The sequence below is a fragment of the Microcaecilia unicolor genome, chromosome 1, assembly GCF_901765095.1.
Source record: "Microcaecilia unicolor chromosome 1, aMicUni1.1, whole genome shotgun sequence".
Taxonomy (NCBI): Eukaryota; Metazoa; Chordata; class Amphibia; order Gymnophiona; family Siphonopidae; genus Microcaecilia; species Microcaecilia unicolor.
The window spans coordinates 639,017,587-639,031,612 of record NC_044031.1 but is presented as its reverse complement, the minus strand read 5'-3'; the positions used below and the strand labels follow the sequence as shown (position 1 = coordinate 639,031,612).

The window sequence follows — 14,026 nt, the reverse complement described above, 5'->3', positions numbered from 1 at the left end:
CTGGCGGGGGTTGGGGACCCTCGCCAGCAAAGGTACCTGGCGGCGGCAGCAATGGGGGATGGTCGGCCGCGGGAAGGGAAGTCGAAAGTGGCGGCGGGGGGGGGGGGGGGGGGCGGCAGCTGGGGGAGGCGGGCTAAACTCTGCCCCCCCACCTCGGGCTCTGGACCCACCTCCTGCCTAGATGAGCAAGCAACCATGGACTGGGAAAATACAAATGCAGACCTTTCAAGCACTTAAAGGCAGTGTTGGAGGCCACAGACGTTTTGATGCTGTGTAGTGGGAGGTGAACTGCCTGCTCTGATTGTTACCAATGGGTGGCGGTAAGGTCTCAGGCTGAAAATGGACGTGTGCTGGTTTTTAGTTTTTCACACGTCTATTTTCCGGCCCCTTAAAAAAAGGCCCTTTTTCCAGGACGCGGTAAAAACTGGCCCAGCATATGCAGAAAAGATGCACACGCACTGCTGCAGGTCACTTTTTGCCACAGCTTAGTAAAAGGGCCCCTAACATAGCACCTGGAACTGCAGTAATTGGGAAACAAAGCCAGTGCCGGAAAGACTTCTACGGTCTGTGCCCAGAAAATGACAAGGACAAATCAAGATCAAGTATACATATGTAATATCGCATCATCCATCGCAGACTGGATGGACCGTACAGGTCATTATCTGATGTCATCTACTGTGTTACTATCAGGCTCATTTTCAAAAGAGATGGATGTCCAAAAAGTGACATAAATCGGTACTTATCCAGCTCATTTTCGAAAGTGATCGCCGGCCATCTTCCGACACAAATTGGGAGATGGCCGGCGATCTCCTGAACCCGGCCAAATCGGTATAATCGAAAGCCGATATTGGCCGGTGCAAACTGCTTTTCATTGCGGAGCCAGCGAAACATCAAGAGGGCGTGTCGGTAGGGTAGTGAAGGCAAGATGGGGCGGGACTTGGGCGTGCTCACGAGATGGAAAAAAAAGGGACCAAGTAAAGCCAGGCTTGACAAGCATTTCGCCGGCTTTACTTGGTCCCTTTTTTTCACGACCGAGCTTCAAAAAGGAGCCCCAACTGACCAAATGACCACCGGAGGGAATCGGGGATCACCTCCCCTTACTCCCCCAGTGGTCACCAACTCCCTCCCACCCAAAAAACACAAACAAACAAAAAAAAACCCTTTTTTGCCAGCCTCAAATGTCATACCCAGCTCCCTGATAGCAGTATGCAAGTCCCTGGAGCAGTTTTTAGTGGGTGCAGTGCACTTCAGACAAGTGGACCCAGGCCCATCCCCCCCTACCTGTTATACTTGTGGTGGTAAATGGGAGCCCTCCAAAACCCACCCAAAACCCACTGTACACACATTTAGGTGCCCCCCTTCACCCCTTAGGGCTATGGTAATGGTATACAGTTGTGGGGAGTGGGTTTTGGGGGGGATTTGGGGGGGCTAAACAACCAAGGGAAGGGAGCTATGCACCTGGGAGCTATTTTTTTTTTTAATTTTTAGAAGTGCCCCCTAGGGTGCCCTGGCATGTGAGGGAGGCCAGTGCACTACAAATGCTGGCTCCTCCCACAACCAAATGCCTTGGATTTGGCCGGGTTTGAGATCGCTGGCATTATTTTCCATTATGGCCAAAAACCGATGCCGGCCATCTCAAACCCGGCGATCTCTGACATTTGGCCGGGCCCAACCGTATTAGCGAAGAAAAAGATGGCCGGCCATCTTTTTTGAAAATACAGTTGGCTCCGCCCACTTATGGCGCCAGCCCCGGAGATGGCCGCCCATAGAGATGGCCGGCGCCATTTGATTATGCCCCTCTATGTCACTTTTTGGACGTTTTTCTTTTTTGAAAATTAGCCTGATAGCAGCCTAAGTGGATATTTTTTAGCAGTACCTCCAAGTGTAAATAGTAGCATTTATTAAGTATAGATCGTGCAGATTAAAGTTTTAGAAAGATGCAGAGATTTCAAGGGGGTGGTGGAGTGTGTAGTATACACGGTGCTTGGGCAGGACAAAGTCTATCCATGTGTTCCCCATTTCAAAAAAGGAATACATAGCTATGGGAAAAAATATCCCTGTCTGGATTCATACCAGCTCAGGCCCACATACAGATTTTTAAAAAGGGCTCAATTTGGCTAGAGCTTTGCATGAAGAATTAAGGGAACCAATCTCTTTAATCCCCTCCTCCTTTTAAATATCTGCTTCACTACATAACTGCTGTCAATTACACGTGTAAAGAAATGATGCCACTTACACATGGGAGTAGTGAAATCTCTGGGTGTGTCCTGAGGATAGGGTTGAGGACCTGTGGTCTGTTTATTAACTGGAACGACATAAGGTAGTAACTATTGCTGTCTGATCTCTCTTTGTTTTCTCCTCCTTTATCCTGTTTTCTTGAACTGATGTTCTGGCAAATGACAGAAGAAAACCAGACTACAGTGACCGAGTTCCTTCTCCTGGGATTCACCAGTGATCCTCAACTGCAGTTTGCTCTATTTGTGGTGTTTTTCTTGATATATTTGACGACTCTTCTGGGCAATATTGGTATCATCCTATTAATTCAGCTGGATCCCCGCCTTCACACTCCAATGTATTTTTTCCTCTGTAATTTGTCCTTTGTTGATGTCTGTTGTTCTTCATCCATTGCCCCAAAAATGCTAGTCAACTTTCTGTCTGAGGAAAAAAACATTTCATACCTGGGGTGTGCAGCACAGTTGTATTTTTTTCTTGCATTTGCCTGTACAGACAATTTTCTTCTAGCAGTGATGGCCTATGATCGTTATGTAGCAATATGTAACCCATTGCTTTATCCAGTTGTTATGACCAGGAAAGTCTGTAGTCAGCTAGCATCCACTGTGTACATTGCAGGTTTTCTGTATTCTCTCTTACAGACAGGTAATACCTTCCGATTATCTTTCTGCAAATCCAATGTTGTCAGTCATTTCTTCTGTGATATTCCTCCTCTGCTTAAGCTTTCTTGCACAGACACATACATCAATGAGATGGTGCTCAATGTCTTTGCTGTCTTGATAAGTCTCCCTTCACTTCTGGTGATCCTTATCTCCTACTCATCCATCATCGCCAATGTCTTGAAGATCCGCTCAGCAGAGGGCAGACGCAAAGCATTTTCTACTTGCTCTTCCCACTTTACCAGTGTCACCTTATTCTATGGATCAGCTCTTTTTATGTATTTGAGACCAAGTTCATCTTATTCTCTGAAGCAGGACAGATTTATCTCCATATTCTACACACTGGTGATTCCCATGTTAAATCCTCTGATCTACAGCCTGAGGAACCAGGAAGTGAAAGCTGCCCTAAGAAAACTCTCCTCTGAAAATGTCTTTTCTCAGAGACTGAATTCATTTAGTTGGAGTCATTAATTAAACTCTGGAGTCTTTGAATATTTAATTGTATCTTATTTATATCAGAGGTTTTTTTTTAATTAATACACATGGAGGGGCATTTTCGATATGACGTCTAAGTCTGACTTTAGACATTTTGCAAAATACCACCCAAAATCTAAATAGGAAAGAAGGTCATTTTAAAAACAGAAAAACGTCTATCATTTTTCCCCCAAAATACTGTTTTGAACAAGGTTTTGTGATTTGGACGTTTTATTTTTTGGTTCTTTAAAAAAACAAAAAACAAAAACGTCCAAATGCAAAACGCACAAAATCAAGCCATTGGGATGTAGGAAGAGCCAGCATTTTTAGTAGACTGGTCCCCCTGACATCCCAGGACAGCAATAGGGCACCCTAGGGGGCACTGTGGTGGACTTCATAAAATGCTCCCAGGTACACTTCTCACCACTGTTCCCTTACCTTGTCTACTGAGCCCCCCCAAACCCACCCAAAACTCACTACCCCCAACTGTCCACCACTACGAAAACCCTTACCAGTGATGGGGGCACCTATATGTGGGTACAGTGGGTTTCTGGTGAGTTTTGGAGGGCTCACAGTTTCCTCCACAAATTTAACAGGTAAGGGGAGGTAGGAGCCTGGGTTCACCTGTCTGTAGTGCACTGCACCCACCACTAGACTACTCCAGGGACCTGCATGTTGTTCTAATGGACCTGAGTATAATCTTAGAGGCTGGCAAGTAATGTTTTTCATCACATTTTTGGGGAGTAGGAGGGGGTTAGTGACCACTGGAGGAATAAGGGGAGGTCATCCCTGATTCCCTCCAGTGGTCATCTGGTTATTTAGGGCACCTTTTTGTACCTTATTCGTTATAAAAAAAAAAGGTCTAGCTCAAAACGTCTTAGTTTTAGTCCTGGATGTTTTTGTTTTGTTCCATTATGGCTGAAAAATGTCTGTCCCAGCCTGACCACCCCTCTAAGACGCCCCCTTGAAATTTGGACTCATTTCTGACGGACTTCATAGAAAAACGTCTAAAAGTAGGTTTTGAAAATACTGATTTGGACATTTTTGTGAGAAAAACATCCAAATGCTGCTTTATCCACTTTTTAGAAGTTTTTCTGTTTTGAAAATGCGCCCAATGGTCTAAGGTCTCATTTATGCACAGTATATTATAGAGCGAGCTGTTCCAGCTTTGATCATCTAACCAAAGAATGTGTGATTTCTAAACCCATTAGTCAAAATAATATAGCAAATGATAGCAGATATCTCATGGTCCTTTTGATCTGCCTATCAAAGTGGCTAGAGCTGCACCTATCATTGTACAGGTTAGACTTGTTCATGATTAAACACTGGCATCATAAATATGGCCTTTGGTAAATTTTCAAATAGGCCGATTACATATAGGCAGTTATATAGAATGCAATCTTGGACAAGTGGTTTTATAATTTTGGCCACAGCTTAGACGCATTCATCGACAACCATCAGTTGACTTCCCCTCTCCCACTAAGATACACATCACCTGCACTATTAGCATAGGTGCTCTTCTCTCTCCTTCTCTGCTCATATCCAGCAGATTGCCAAGACCTGTCGTTTCTTTCTTTACAACATCCATAAAATCCGCCCCTTTCTTTCTGAGCACTCTACCAAAACCCTCATCCACACCCTTGTCACCTCTCGTTTAGACTACTGCAATCTGCTTCTTGCTGGCCTCCCACTTAGTCACCTCTCTCCTCTCCAGTCGGTTCAAAACTCTGCTGCCCATCTCGTCTTCCGCCAAGGTCGCTTTACTCATACTACCCCTCTCCTCAAGACCCTTCACTGGCTCCCTATCTGTTTTCGCATCCTGTTCAAACTTCTTCTACTAACCTATAAATGTACTCACTCTGCTGCTCCCCAGTATCTCTCCACACTCGTCCTTCCCTACACCCCTTCCCGTGCACTCCGCTCCATGGATAAATCCTTCTTATCTGTTCCCTTCTCCACTACTGCCAACTCCAGACTTCGCGCCTTCTGTCTCGCTGCACCCTACGCCTGGAATAAACTTCCTGAGCCCCTACGTCTTGCCCCATCCTTGGCCACCTTTAAATCTAGACTGAAAGCCCACCTCTTTAACATTGCTTTTGACTTGTAACCACTTGTAACCACTCGCCTCCACCTACCCTCCTCTCTTCCTTCCCGTTCACATTAATTGATTTGATTTGCTTACTTTATTTTTTTGTCTATTAGATTGTAAGCTCTTTGAGCAGGGACTGTCTTTCTTCTATGTTTGTGCAGCGCTGCGTAAGCCTTGTAGCGCTATAGAAATGCTAAATAGTAGTAGTAGTAGTAGTAGGTATAAGAAGCTTAGAGGGGCATTTTCAAAAGAAACGTCTAAGTGTGAATTTGGATGTTGTACAAAGATGTCCAAATTCCGAGGCGGGGAGAAGGTCATTTTCGAAAAAGATGCACGTCCATCTTTTGTGTTCGAAAATACCATGGACGTCCTTGGATTGGACATCTTTGATTTTTGGCCATTTTCGAAAACAAAAATGTCCAAGTCTAAAACATCCACATTCAAGCCATTTGGACATGGGAGGAGCCAGCATTTTTAGTAGACTGATCCCCCTGACATGCCAGGACAGCAATCGGGTACCCTAGGGGGCACTGCAGTGGACTTCATAAAATGCTCCCAGGTACACATCTCCCTTACCTTGTGTGCTGAGCCCCCACAAAACCCATTGCCCCCAACTGTACACCACTGCCATAACCCTTACAGGTGAAGGGGGCACCTATATGTGGGTACAGAGGGTTTGTGGTGGGTTTTGGAGGGCTCGCTGTTTCCTCCACAAGTGTAACAGGTAAGGGGGGGGGGGGTATGGGCCTGGGTCCACCTGTCTGAAGTGCACTGCACCTACTACTAAAATACTCCAGGGACATGTGTGCACTGTAATGGATCTGAGTATGACATCTGAGGCTGACATAGAGGCTGGCAAGTAATGTTTTACATCACAATTTTTGGGGTTGGGAGGGGGTTAGTGACCACTGGGAGAGTAAGGGGAGGTGATCCCTGATTCCCTCCAGTGGTCATCTGGTCATTTGGGGCACATTTTTGTGCCTTATTCCTAAGAAACACAGGTCTAGCTGAAAACGTCCAAGTTTTAGTCCTGGACGTCTTTGCTTTGTTCCATTATGGCTCAAAGACGTCCAAGTCTTAGGAACGTCTAAGTCCCGCCTTAAACACACCTCCGATATGCCCCCTTGAGATTTGGAGTCCTTGTGACGGACTTCTGAGAAAGACGTCCAAAATGTGGTTTTGATTATACTGATTTGGACATGGACATCCAAATACCGATTTATGTCAGTTTGTGGACGTCCATCTCTTTTGAAAATGAGCCTGATAGTCTCCCCAGCCACAAGCAGACTTGACAAGCCTCACTGGGGCAGTGGAACACCATGAATGCATGCAGCATAGTCAGCACAGGAATAGAATTAGATTCTGCAGCATGCTGGACCTGTCACTGCCTTACTGACAGCCGTTCCCAGGACGCCCATTGTTTCCCCTCCCCCCAACTCCAACTCACACACTAGCGCCGCCCACCACTGCCACAGACAGCAGTCTCCACTCTAGAAATTAATACAAGGCTGCCTCCTCTGATGCAACTTCCTGCTTCCACGAGGGAGGGACATGTCACGGGAAGAAGGCTGAGTCCCCAAGGCAGGCCTGCTATGATCGCTAGAGTTCAGACTGCAGACTGCAGCAGAAAGACATCAAGGGCTCAAGGCAAGTATTTCCACTCCCCCACGCATGAAATAACATTTGAATATCACTAAAACAGCTTTTAAAAAAAACTATTATAGCCGGTAGAAACAGCAATTATAAACTCTGTATTTTGTGCTCATTTTTCTACACTAAAAGCTAAATAAATACACTGTATACAATGCAAATGTCCAAACAGATATCCTGTTTCCTGATGGGTTCTTCTTAACGGTTGTAATCTGCCTTGGGAAGCCTGGTGTTATAAAGATGGAACATATTGAAATGAAATGGAAGTAAAATTAAACACTCCTTTCATTGGGACATATGGAATCACATCTTCATCTGTTTTGTAGAAGTTTACATTTTAGATACACAAATAGATACAGAAATGGATTATTCTGTTTTGAACATGTTACAGGAGCAAGAAAAATGAGGAAGACAACTGTATTTTTCTGTGCTAGATACACTGTTAGGTGTATGTAGTTGCAGGTTTTCACCTGTCAATGGAAATTGCAAAAAGTGTTGAGGCAGTTTCAAAAATGCAATTTGGAGGGCAGGAATGGGTTACTCAGTAAATATGCAAGTGCTCTTTCTATAATATTAAACTTGCTCAGACAGAGATGGAATTGATAAAAAATTGACTTACCAAACACAGAAATCACTCTGGAAACTGAAAGCAGATGCTTCAACACCTTTTTATCCAAATTTTACTTACTCTTCCTGTTGGCACAGCTACCTGTGAGAGATCCTTTTCTGCCATGCAAGATATACAAAACTATGATGCAAAGTGTAGTTGCCGGATGTTACTTCACTAGTGTGGCCATTTCATTTTGGGTTTTCCATGGATGGAAATAGCAGTGTTTAATAAATGATAACATTTTTGAATAGTATACATTGGTTAATATATGCTTATGTCTTTTGCTGACATCTATGAATATGTTCTTTTGTATGTTCATAACATAAATGTTAGAATATATAGGCCCCTCAATTCAAAGTTTGACAAATCCTGAGCGACAGGTTGCAATGCTGCCTGGAAATTAGACCTTGGAACTGGTGCTTCTGTGTCATCCAAATGTTCTGGCTACCTATTCTGTAGAAATGTACTTTCCTTCAAACTACACTGTTCAGCCACCAAGCTCTCAGACAGTTTGAGCAACCAGGTTTGTGAATAACCTGTTGATCTTGCAGCTCCCAATCTCATGGGACAGCAAAATCAAACAAGTTCTCTGAGGGTAGGAAGGGAGGGGGAAGATTATGTTTGTGTGTGAGACAGCCAGTGGCAGACTGTCTTTGGGCATGTTGGATGAGAGAGAAAGAGAGCCACAGACTGTGGGCAAGTGTATGTGTATGTGTGTGTGTGAGAAAAAGAGGCAGACCGGCTGCAGACTTCTATGGAGGGGCTGGCATCATCTAAAAACACTTTTTTCAATGCACTAAGTTGTCTAATGTATCTATAGATAGAAACTGAAGTCTTTACTGTTTAATGTTGTTGCCACTTTATTCTTTGACATATGATACATATCTAATATTTAAATTTAATAAAAGGTATTACTTGTGACTGTTTTACTTTTCTTCTGCATGTTGTCAGACAATTATGGATGTAAGCCCCACCCCTAACCCCACCCCCTTTAGCCTCCCCACACAGTTGGGCCACTGACCATCTATAACTATTAGCATATTATACGAATGTGATATAAAATATGCATACTTAATCTTGATTTGTCTTTGTCAGTTGTTTCCCCATGTCTGTTTCAACAGCAAACTATGGACTTTTCCTCCAGGAATTTGATCAAACCTTTTTAAAACCCAGATGTACTATCCGCTGTTACTACAGCCTTTCCCGTTCAGGAGGGGGACCAGACAGGGTTGCCTCCATCCCCTCTTCTGTTTGCAATGTCTTTAGAATCATTGGCTGAGGTTATTAGACACAATCTAAATTTTGTACTGGGGCAATAGAGGGTTACAAGGGTTGTAGAGGGAACTGAACCTGGTTCCCCAGATTCTCAGACTACTGCACTAACCATCTGCTGCTATTAACAATGTCACCAGTGGTCTTGTCTAATGCTATCCTTAATTGTGCATCTTGCATTATCATTGAGCAATGGAAAGTGAGTCCAGGGAAGAAGAGAAGGTCACTACTGGGTTTAGAGGATAGAGAAAATTTGTAGCAGGTGGTGTAGACCATGGAGGTACATGACTTCCATTGTATTTATATAGTGTACTGAAAAGTAAAGCTTGTTCAGATTTATGGTTCAGGAAGAACTTGCTTTGTTTTCTGGGCATGTTTAGTGAGATTTTCTGACTGGGTGAAAGTGCTGTCTCTCTGATGGGGCTGAATGTCTCCTGCATGTACTCTTCTAAAGTGGGATCTCAACTGGAGTGGATCTAAATAAATAATGACTTAACCCCTTATTCACATTGACATGTGTCAGCGTTAAAGAGAAGACCCCTTCAATGAATCTGGATGAAATATATATAAGCTGAGGCCAATTGCAATGCTATAAATAGTGCAGGCCTGGCATTCATTTCTTTTTTTAGGTGCCTCAGTAGTGCTAGTAATTTATTTGCACCCTACTTGTAAATACTGTAGCTAGAAAGTACATTTATTGATTTGTGCTCCACCTAGTTCTCAGTTGCCTGGTGGGTGCAGAAACCCAAGTATTCTATAACGCTATAGTGTCTAATCTCAGGAAATGCCATTCACTTGTATATGCCCCTCCCATGGCCACACCCCCTTTTGAGTTGCATGCTATAACATTTAGGTACTAATGTTATAGAATAGGGCATAGGACAGATGTGCATCTAACATAATTAGTGCCAATTAACTCCAATGATTGTTGGCACATAATTGACTAACTAATTGGTGCACACATCTGAGCTCCACCCCCAAATTTATTGCCCAACGTTGGCCAACCTTTATAGAATCCAGTGGACAGTGTTATAGTAACAATGGCAGATGGGCAGATAAAAGTAGAGGAGCAAGTGTAGCTGAGAAGGTGCTTCTCAAGCTGGACAGTGTCTACTCTTCCTTCTGCGGCATTCCCACTATCTCTCTGCCTCTGGCACTCTCTTTCCTCCTCCTGAGTTATCAGCTTATGTCTTCAGCATGGTGATACTGCCTTTCAGCCGTGGGTCACATGGGTTTGCTAGAATCAAGCATCCTCCTTTGTGAAGAAATTCAAGCTATTTTCCAATTCCACATACATGGAAGGCATTTCTGTCAAAATGTGCCTATATTTCCATGTCTAGAGGGCACCTATGTGCAGCCCATTCTATAAAGGAAATTAGGTCCCTTTTCTTTACAGAATACTAGCTAACAGGTAAAATGTGTCTATAATTTAGGCATGAGTACTTACTTCAGCCATAGAGCTGGTGTAAATGCATGTGCCAAACTACCAGTGGTATGTGCATGATTTAGAGTACTCTATGAGTTACGTGTGTGTAGACCTCGTCCATGCTCTGCCTCAACTTTGCCTTTCTGTATGCTCATCTGTCAAATCCGCACTGTAGGGGCAACTCTCTAACCGGTCACATGGTAGGAGTTTATTCTATACAGGACTGTAGGTGCCTACTTTCCTTTACAGAATATTAGCATAACCGTGAATATACTCACCTGTTAGTTAGGCGCTAGCATTGAGCTGGTGTAAGTGAGGACCCTTAAGTGCCAGAGATATGAGCGTAATTTAAAGTATTCTATAAGGGACACTGTCTGACCAATATTCAGTGCTATTTAACCGACCAGGAACAGATCCTGGCCAGTTAAATAGCATTCAGCCGGCTAACCGCTAATATTAAGCACGAGATAGCCAGTTATCTCCGCTGAATATTCACAGTTAGCACATATCCCCGGATTCTATATAGCAAGCCTAGGGATCCGCGCCAAAATTGGCATGGATTATATAACAATGTGTGTAACTTAACAAGCTAATGAGTGCTGATAACAGCATTTAACAAGCAATAATGAGCACGTATTGGCACTGATTAGAATTTATGTGCACAACTCAAGCGTATTCTGTAACAAAGTGCGCTGAACTTCTAACACACGTAGGCAAAAAGGGGTGTGGTTATGGGTAGGGAAATGGGTGTTTCATGGCTTTTATAAAATGTATGCACGTTGTTATAGAATATGGCCCAGTGCACCTAAATCTACGCACAGGGATTTACGCCAGGTTTTCGTTGGTCTAAATGGATTCACGTAGATTTAGGCATCGATATATCAACTAAACATCTGTATACTGCACCTAAATCTAGGCACTGATAATAGAATATGCTTGGTACTGATTTCAGCGCCGATTTTTTTAGGCGCCATATATAGAATCTCCCCCATAGCGGTTAACCAGCTATATCTTATGATATAACCAGCTGTCCACTGGCTGGCTAAGTTTAGTGACCAAATCAAACCGCCAAAATAGCAATCCTATCTTTGGCCGCTATAAACGTAACCAGCCTGTGCTGCATATTTCTTTTTTGGATATAAAGGTTTTTAAAAATGAAAATCTAGAAATTACGGTCTACAGGAAACAAACTGACAGAAATACCCTTCTGCATTTTTTGAGTTGTCATCCTTTGGCTCTTGAGGAATCCCCCTTCTTGCAATTCCTTCTGTATAGATTGATTTGTTCTAAGCGAGAAGATTTTAAGATCCAGTCTAAGGATTTAGAGAACAGGCTGCTGAAGAGAGGTTATCTGAAATCAGTAGTTCATACAGTTTATAAACACGCTCTATATAATGACAGAGATCTCCTTTGTTAGGATAAGATGAACACAAGGTAATCTGCTACCCATATGAGTTGTGCCGTGCACTTTAACGGTTGAGCCAATCAGGATGGTATCTATGCTCCTGGCTTTCTCTGAACTTGAAGTAAGGATTGCCTTTTGGAGAGCCATAATTTGAAAGAACAATTAAGTCCTTCTCAATTGAGGGTTAAAAAATATATTGATTTGATTTTGCCACCTGGCCATTATCCATATAAGTGTTGTTCCGTTTGCAACATCAACTTTATTTACCCTTACAAGGTTCATTCAGTCACTCTTCCATTCCCATTCCCTACTCCCAGACCCTGTCCTAGCTCCAGCCCCCCAGAATCACCTAATTCCTCTTACCTAGAGTGCACTACAGGATCACAGTCTCTGGAAGGGATGGCTTGCTTCCCTATCAGCCTCCATGGTGTATCGTGGGGTGGGGGTACCACAGCAGAGTGGTGTATTTCTCCAAGGGCACAGCTGGCTGTGCTGGGGTTCAGGCTTGCTCTCCTCAGCCTCATGGTGTGTTGCTGAGGGGGGGGAGGGCGTTATAGCAGAGCAGTGTGCAGTAGGATACTCTCTTCAAGCAGCAGTGTACAGCTAATCATCTCTCCAAGAGCTGGAGCTCGGGCTTACTTTCCTTAGACTCATGTGTTGGAAGTTGGGCCACTGCAGCAGTGTACGCCATGGCAGTGACAGACTGCCAGTAACATGGCAAGTCTGGTCACGTTAGAGAAGGACTGATCACCAGGAGCTTCCCACCACCAGTAATCCAGGCTTGGCTGAGTGAGGCAGTCCATCGTTGGAGCCGGAGCGGTGAGCACACTTCTTCTAACCTCTTCTGCTGGCTGCAGTGCACATGTGGAAAGGCACTGTAGTGCACAAGGAGACTGCTGTACATCCAGGGTGTCTACACACACACGCACCAGTTGATCAGGTGACTTCTAAGGCTGTTGACGCATGCAAGTGTCTGTGTTTGGGCCTGCCTCCTGAGAAAAAAAACTTGGCTGTTCATAGGAACTGCTCAGCGGGAGACTTTCTATCTTTGGCAGGAGTGTGGGAGATGATCCACCAAAGCACAGTCTGCCATCAAAGCATGGTCTCCCATTGAAAGCAGGTCTGCTAAAAGCTTTAATCTAAAATAAATAAATGATCTTAATAAAGAGACAAAACCAGAGTCTGTTTCCTTGGCAAAACAATTAGTCACCCAGCACTATGGATAGAGGCAAGGCTTTCACTCTCTTCCTGTACTATAGATAGGTTTCTTCCAAACAAATAGAAATTGTTCAAAGGAGTGGAGGAATCATATAAAATCAGGTAACGGAATTCAAAAATTGCGTGGGATAAACATAAAGGAATCCTGTTCAGAAGGAATGGATCCTCAGAAGCTTAGCGGAGATTGGGTAGCAGAGACGGTGATGGGAGGCGGGGCAAGGGGTTGGGAGGAGGGGCTAGTGCTGGGCAGACTTCTACGGTCTGTGCCCAAAAATGGCAGATACAAATCAAACTGTTATGTTTGGCAGTAATCTCAAATAGATCTTACTAGGAACCCTAAATGTACAAAACTTCAAACTTAATGGATCCCAGATGTATAATTATGCTCGCTCCTCTTTCCTGTATACTTTTATCAACACAATATATATTGTTCTTTTACCAATTTTTTGCCTCAGCGGTGCTCATAACCAAATCTTATTTTTTGGAAATGTATTTAGCACCAACTTCTTCATCGTACTTAAATATGAAAATACAATGAAATTGATTATATGAAAAGCCGATGAAGAAGTTGGTGCTAAATACATTTCCCAAAAGTAAGATTTGGTTATGAGCACCGCTGAGTCAAAAAATTGGTAAAAGAAAAATATATATTGTGTTGATAAAAGTATACAGGAAAGAGGAGCGAGCATAATTATACATCTGAGATACAAATCAAAGTCAGGTATACACATAAAGTAGCACATATGAGTTTATCTTGTTGGGCAGACTAGATGGACTGTACAGGTCTTTTCTCTGTCTTCATCTACTATGAGGCATATTTTCAAAGCACTTTGGGAGGCTAAGTTCCATAGGTTTCTATGGAACTTTGGGAGGCTAAGTGCTTTGAAAATGAGCCTCTAAAGTTACCACATTACATGTAACCACAGGAAATGACCTAGTACTGGACTGATCCAGCCAAGAAGCAGAGCCTATAAACCCATGCCAAGGTCAA

General features: G+C 43.5%; 1 protein-coding gene across 1 annotated transcript; it reads left to right on the top strand.

Annotated features, from left to right (window-relative positions):
• The first annotated feature begins 1,315 nt into the window (after positions 1–1,315).
• Positions 1,316–3,362, top strand: LOC115461013 (olfactory receptor 1019-like). The gene is made up of 2 exons (XM_030190521.1): positions 1,316–1,325; positions 2,392–3,362. Exon 2 carries the CDS (start codon positions 2,397–2,399, stop codon positions 3,360–3,362), a length of 966 nt encoding a protein of 321 aa, XP_030046381.1. The 5' UTR covers positions 1,316–1,325; positions 2,392–2,396.
• Positions 3,363–14,026: the final 10,664 nt, after the last annotated feature.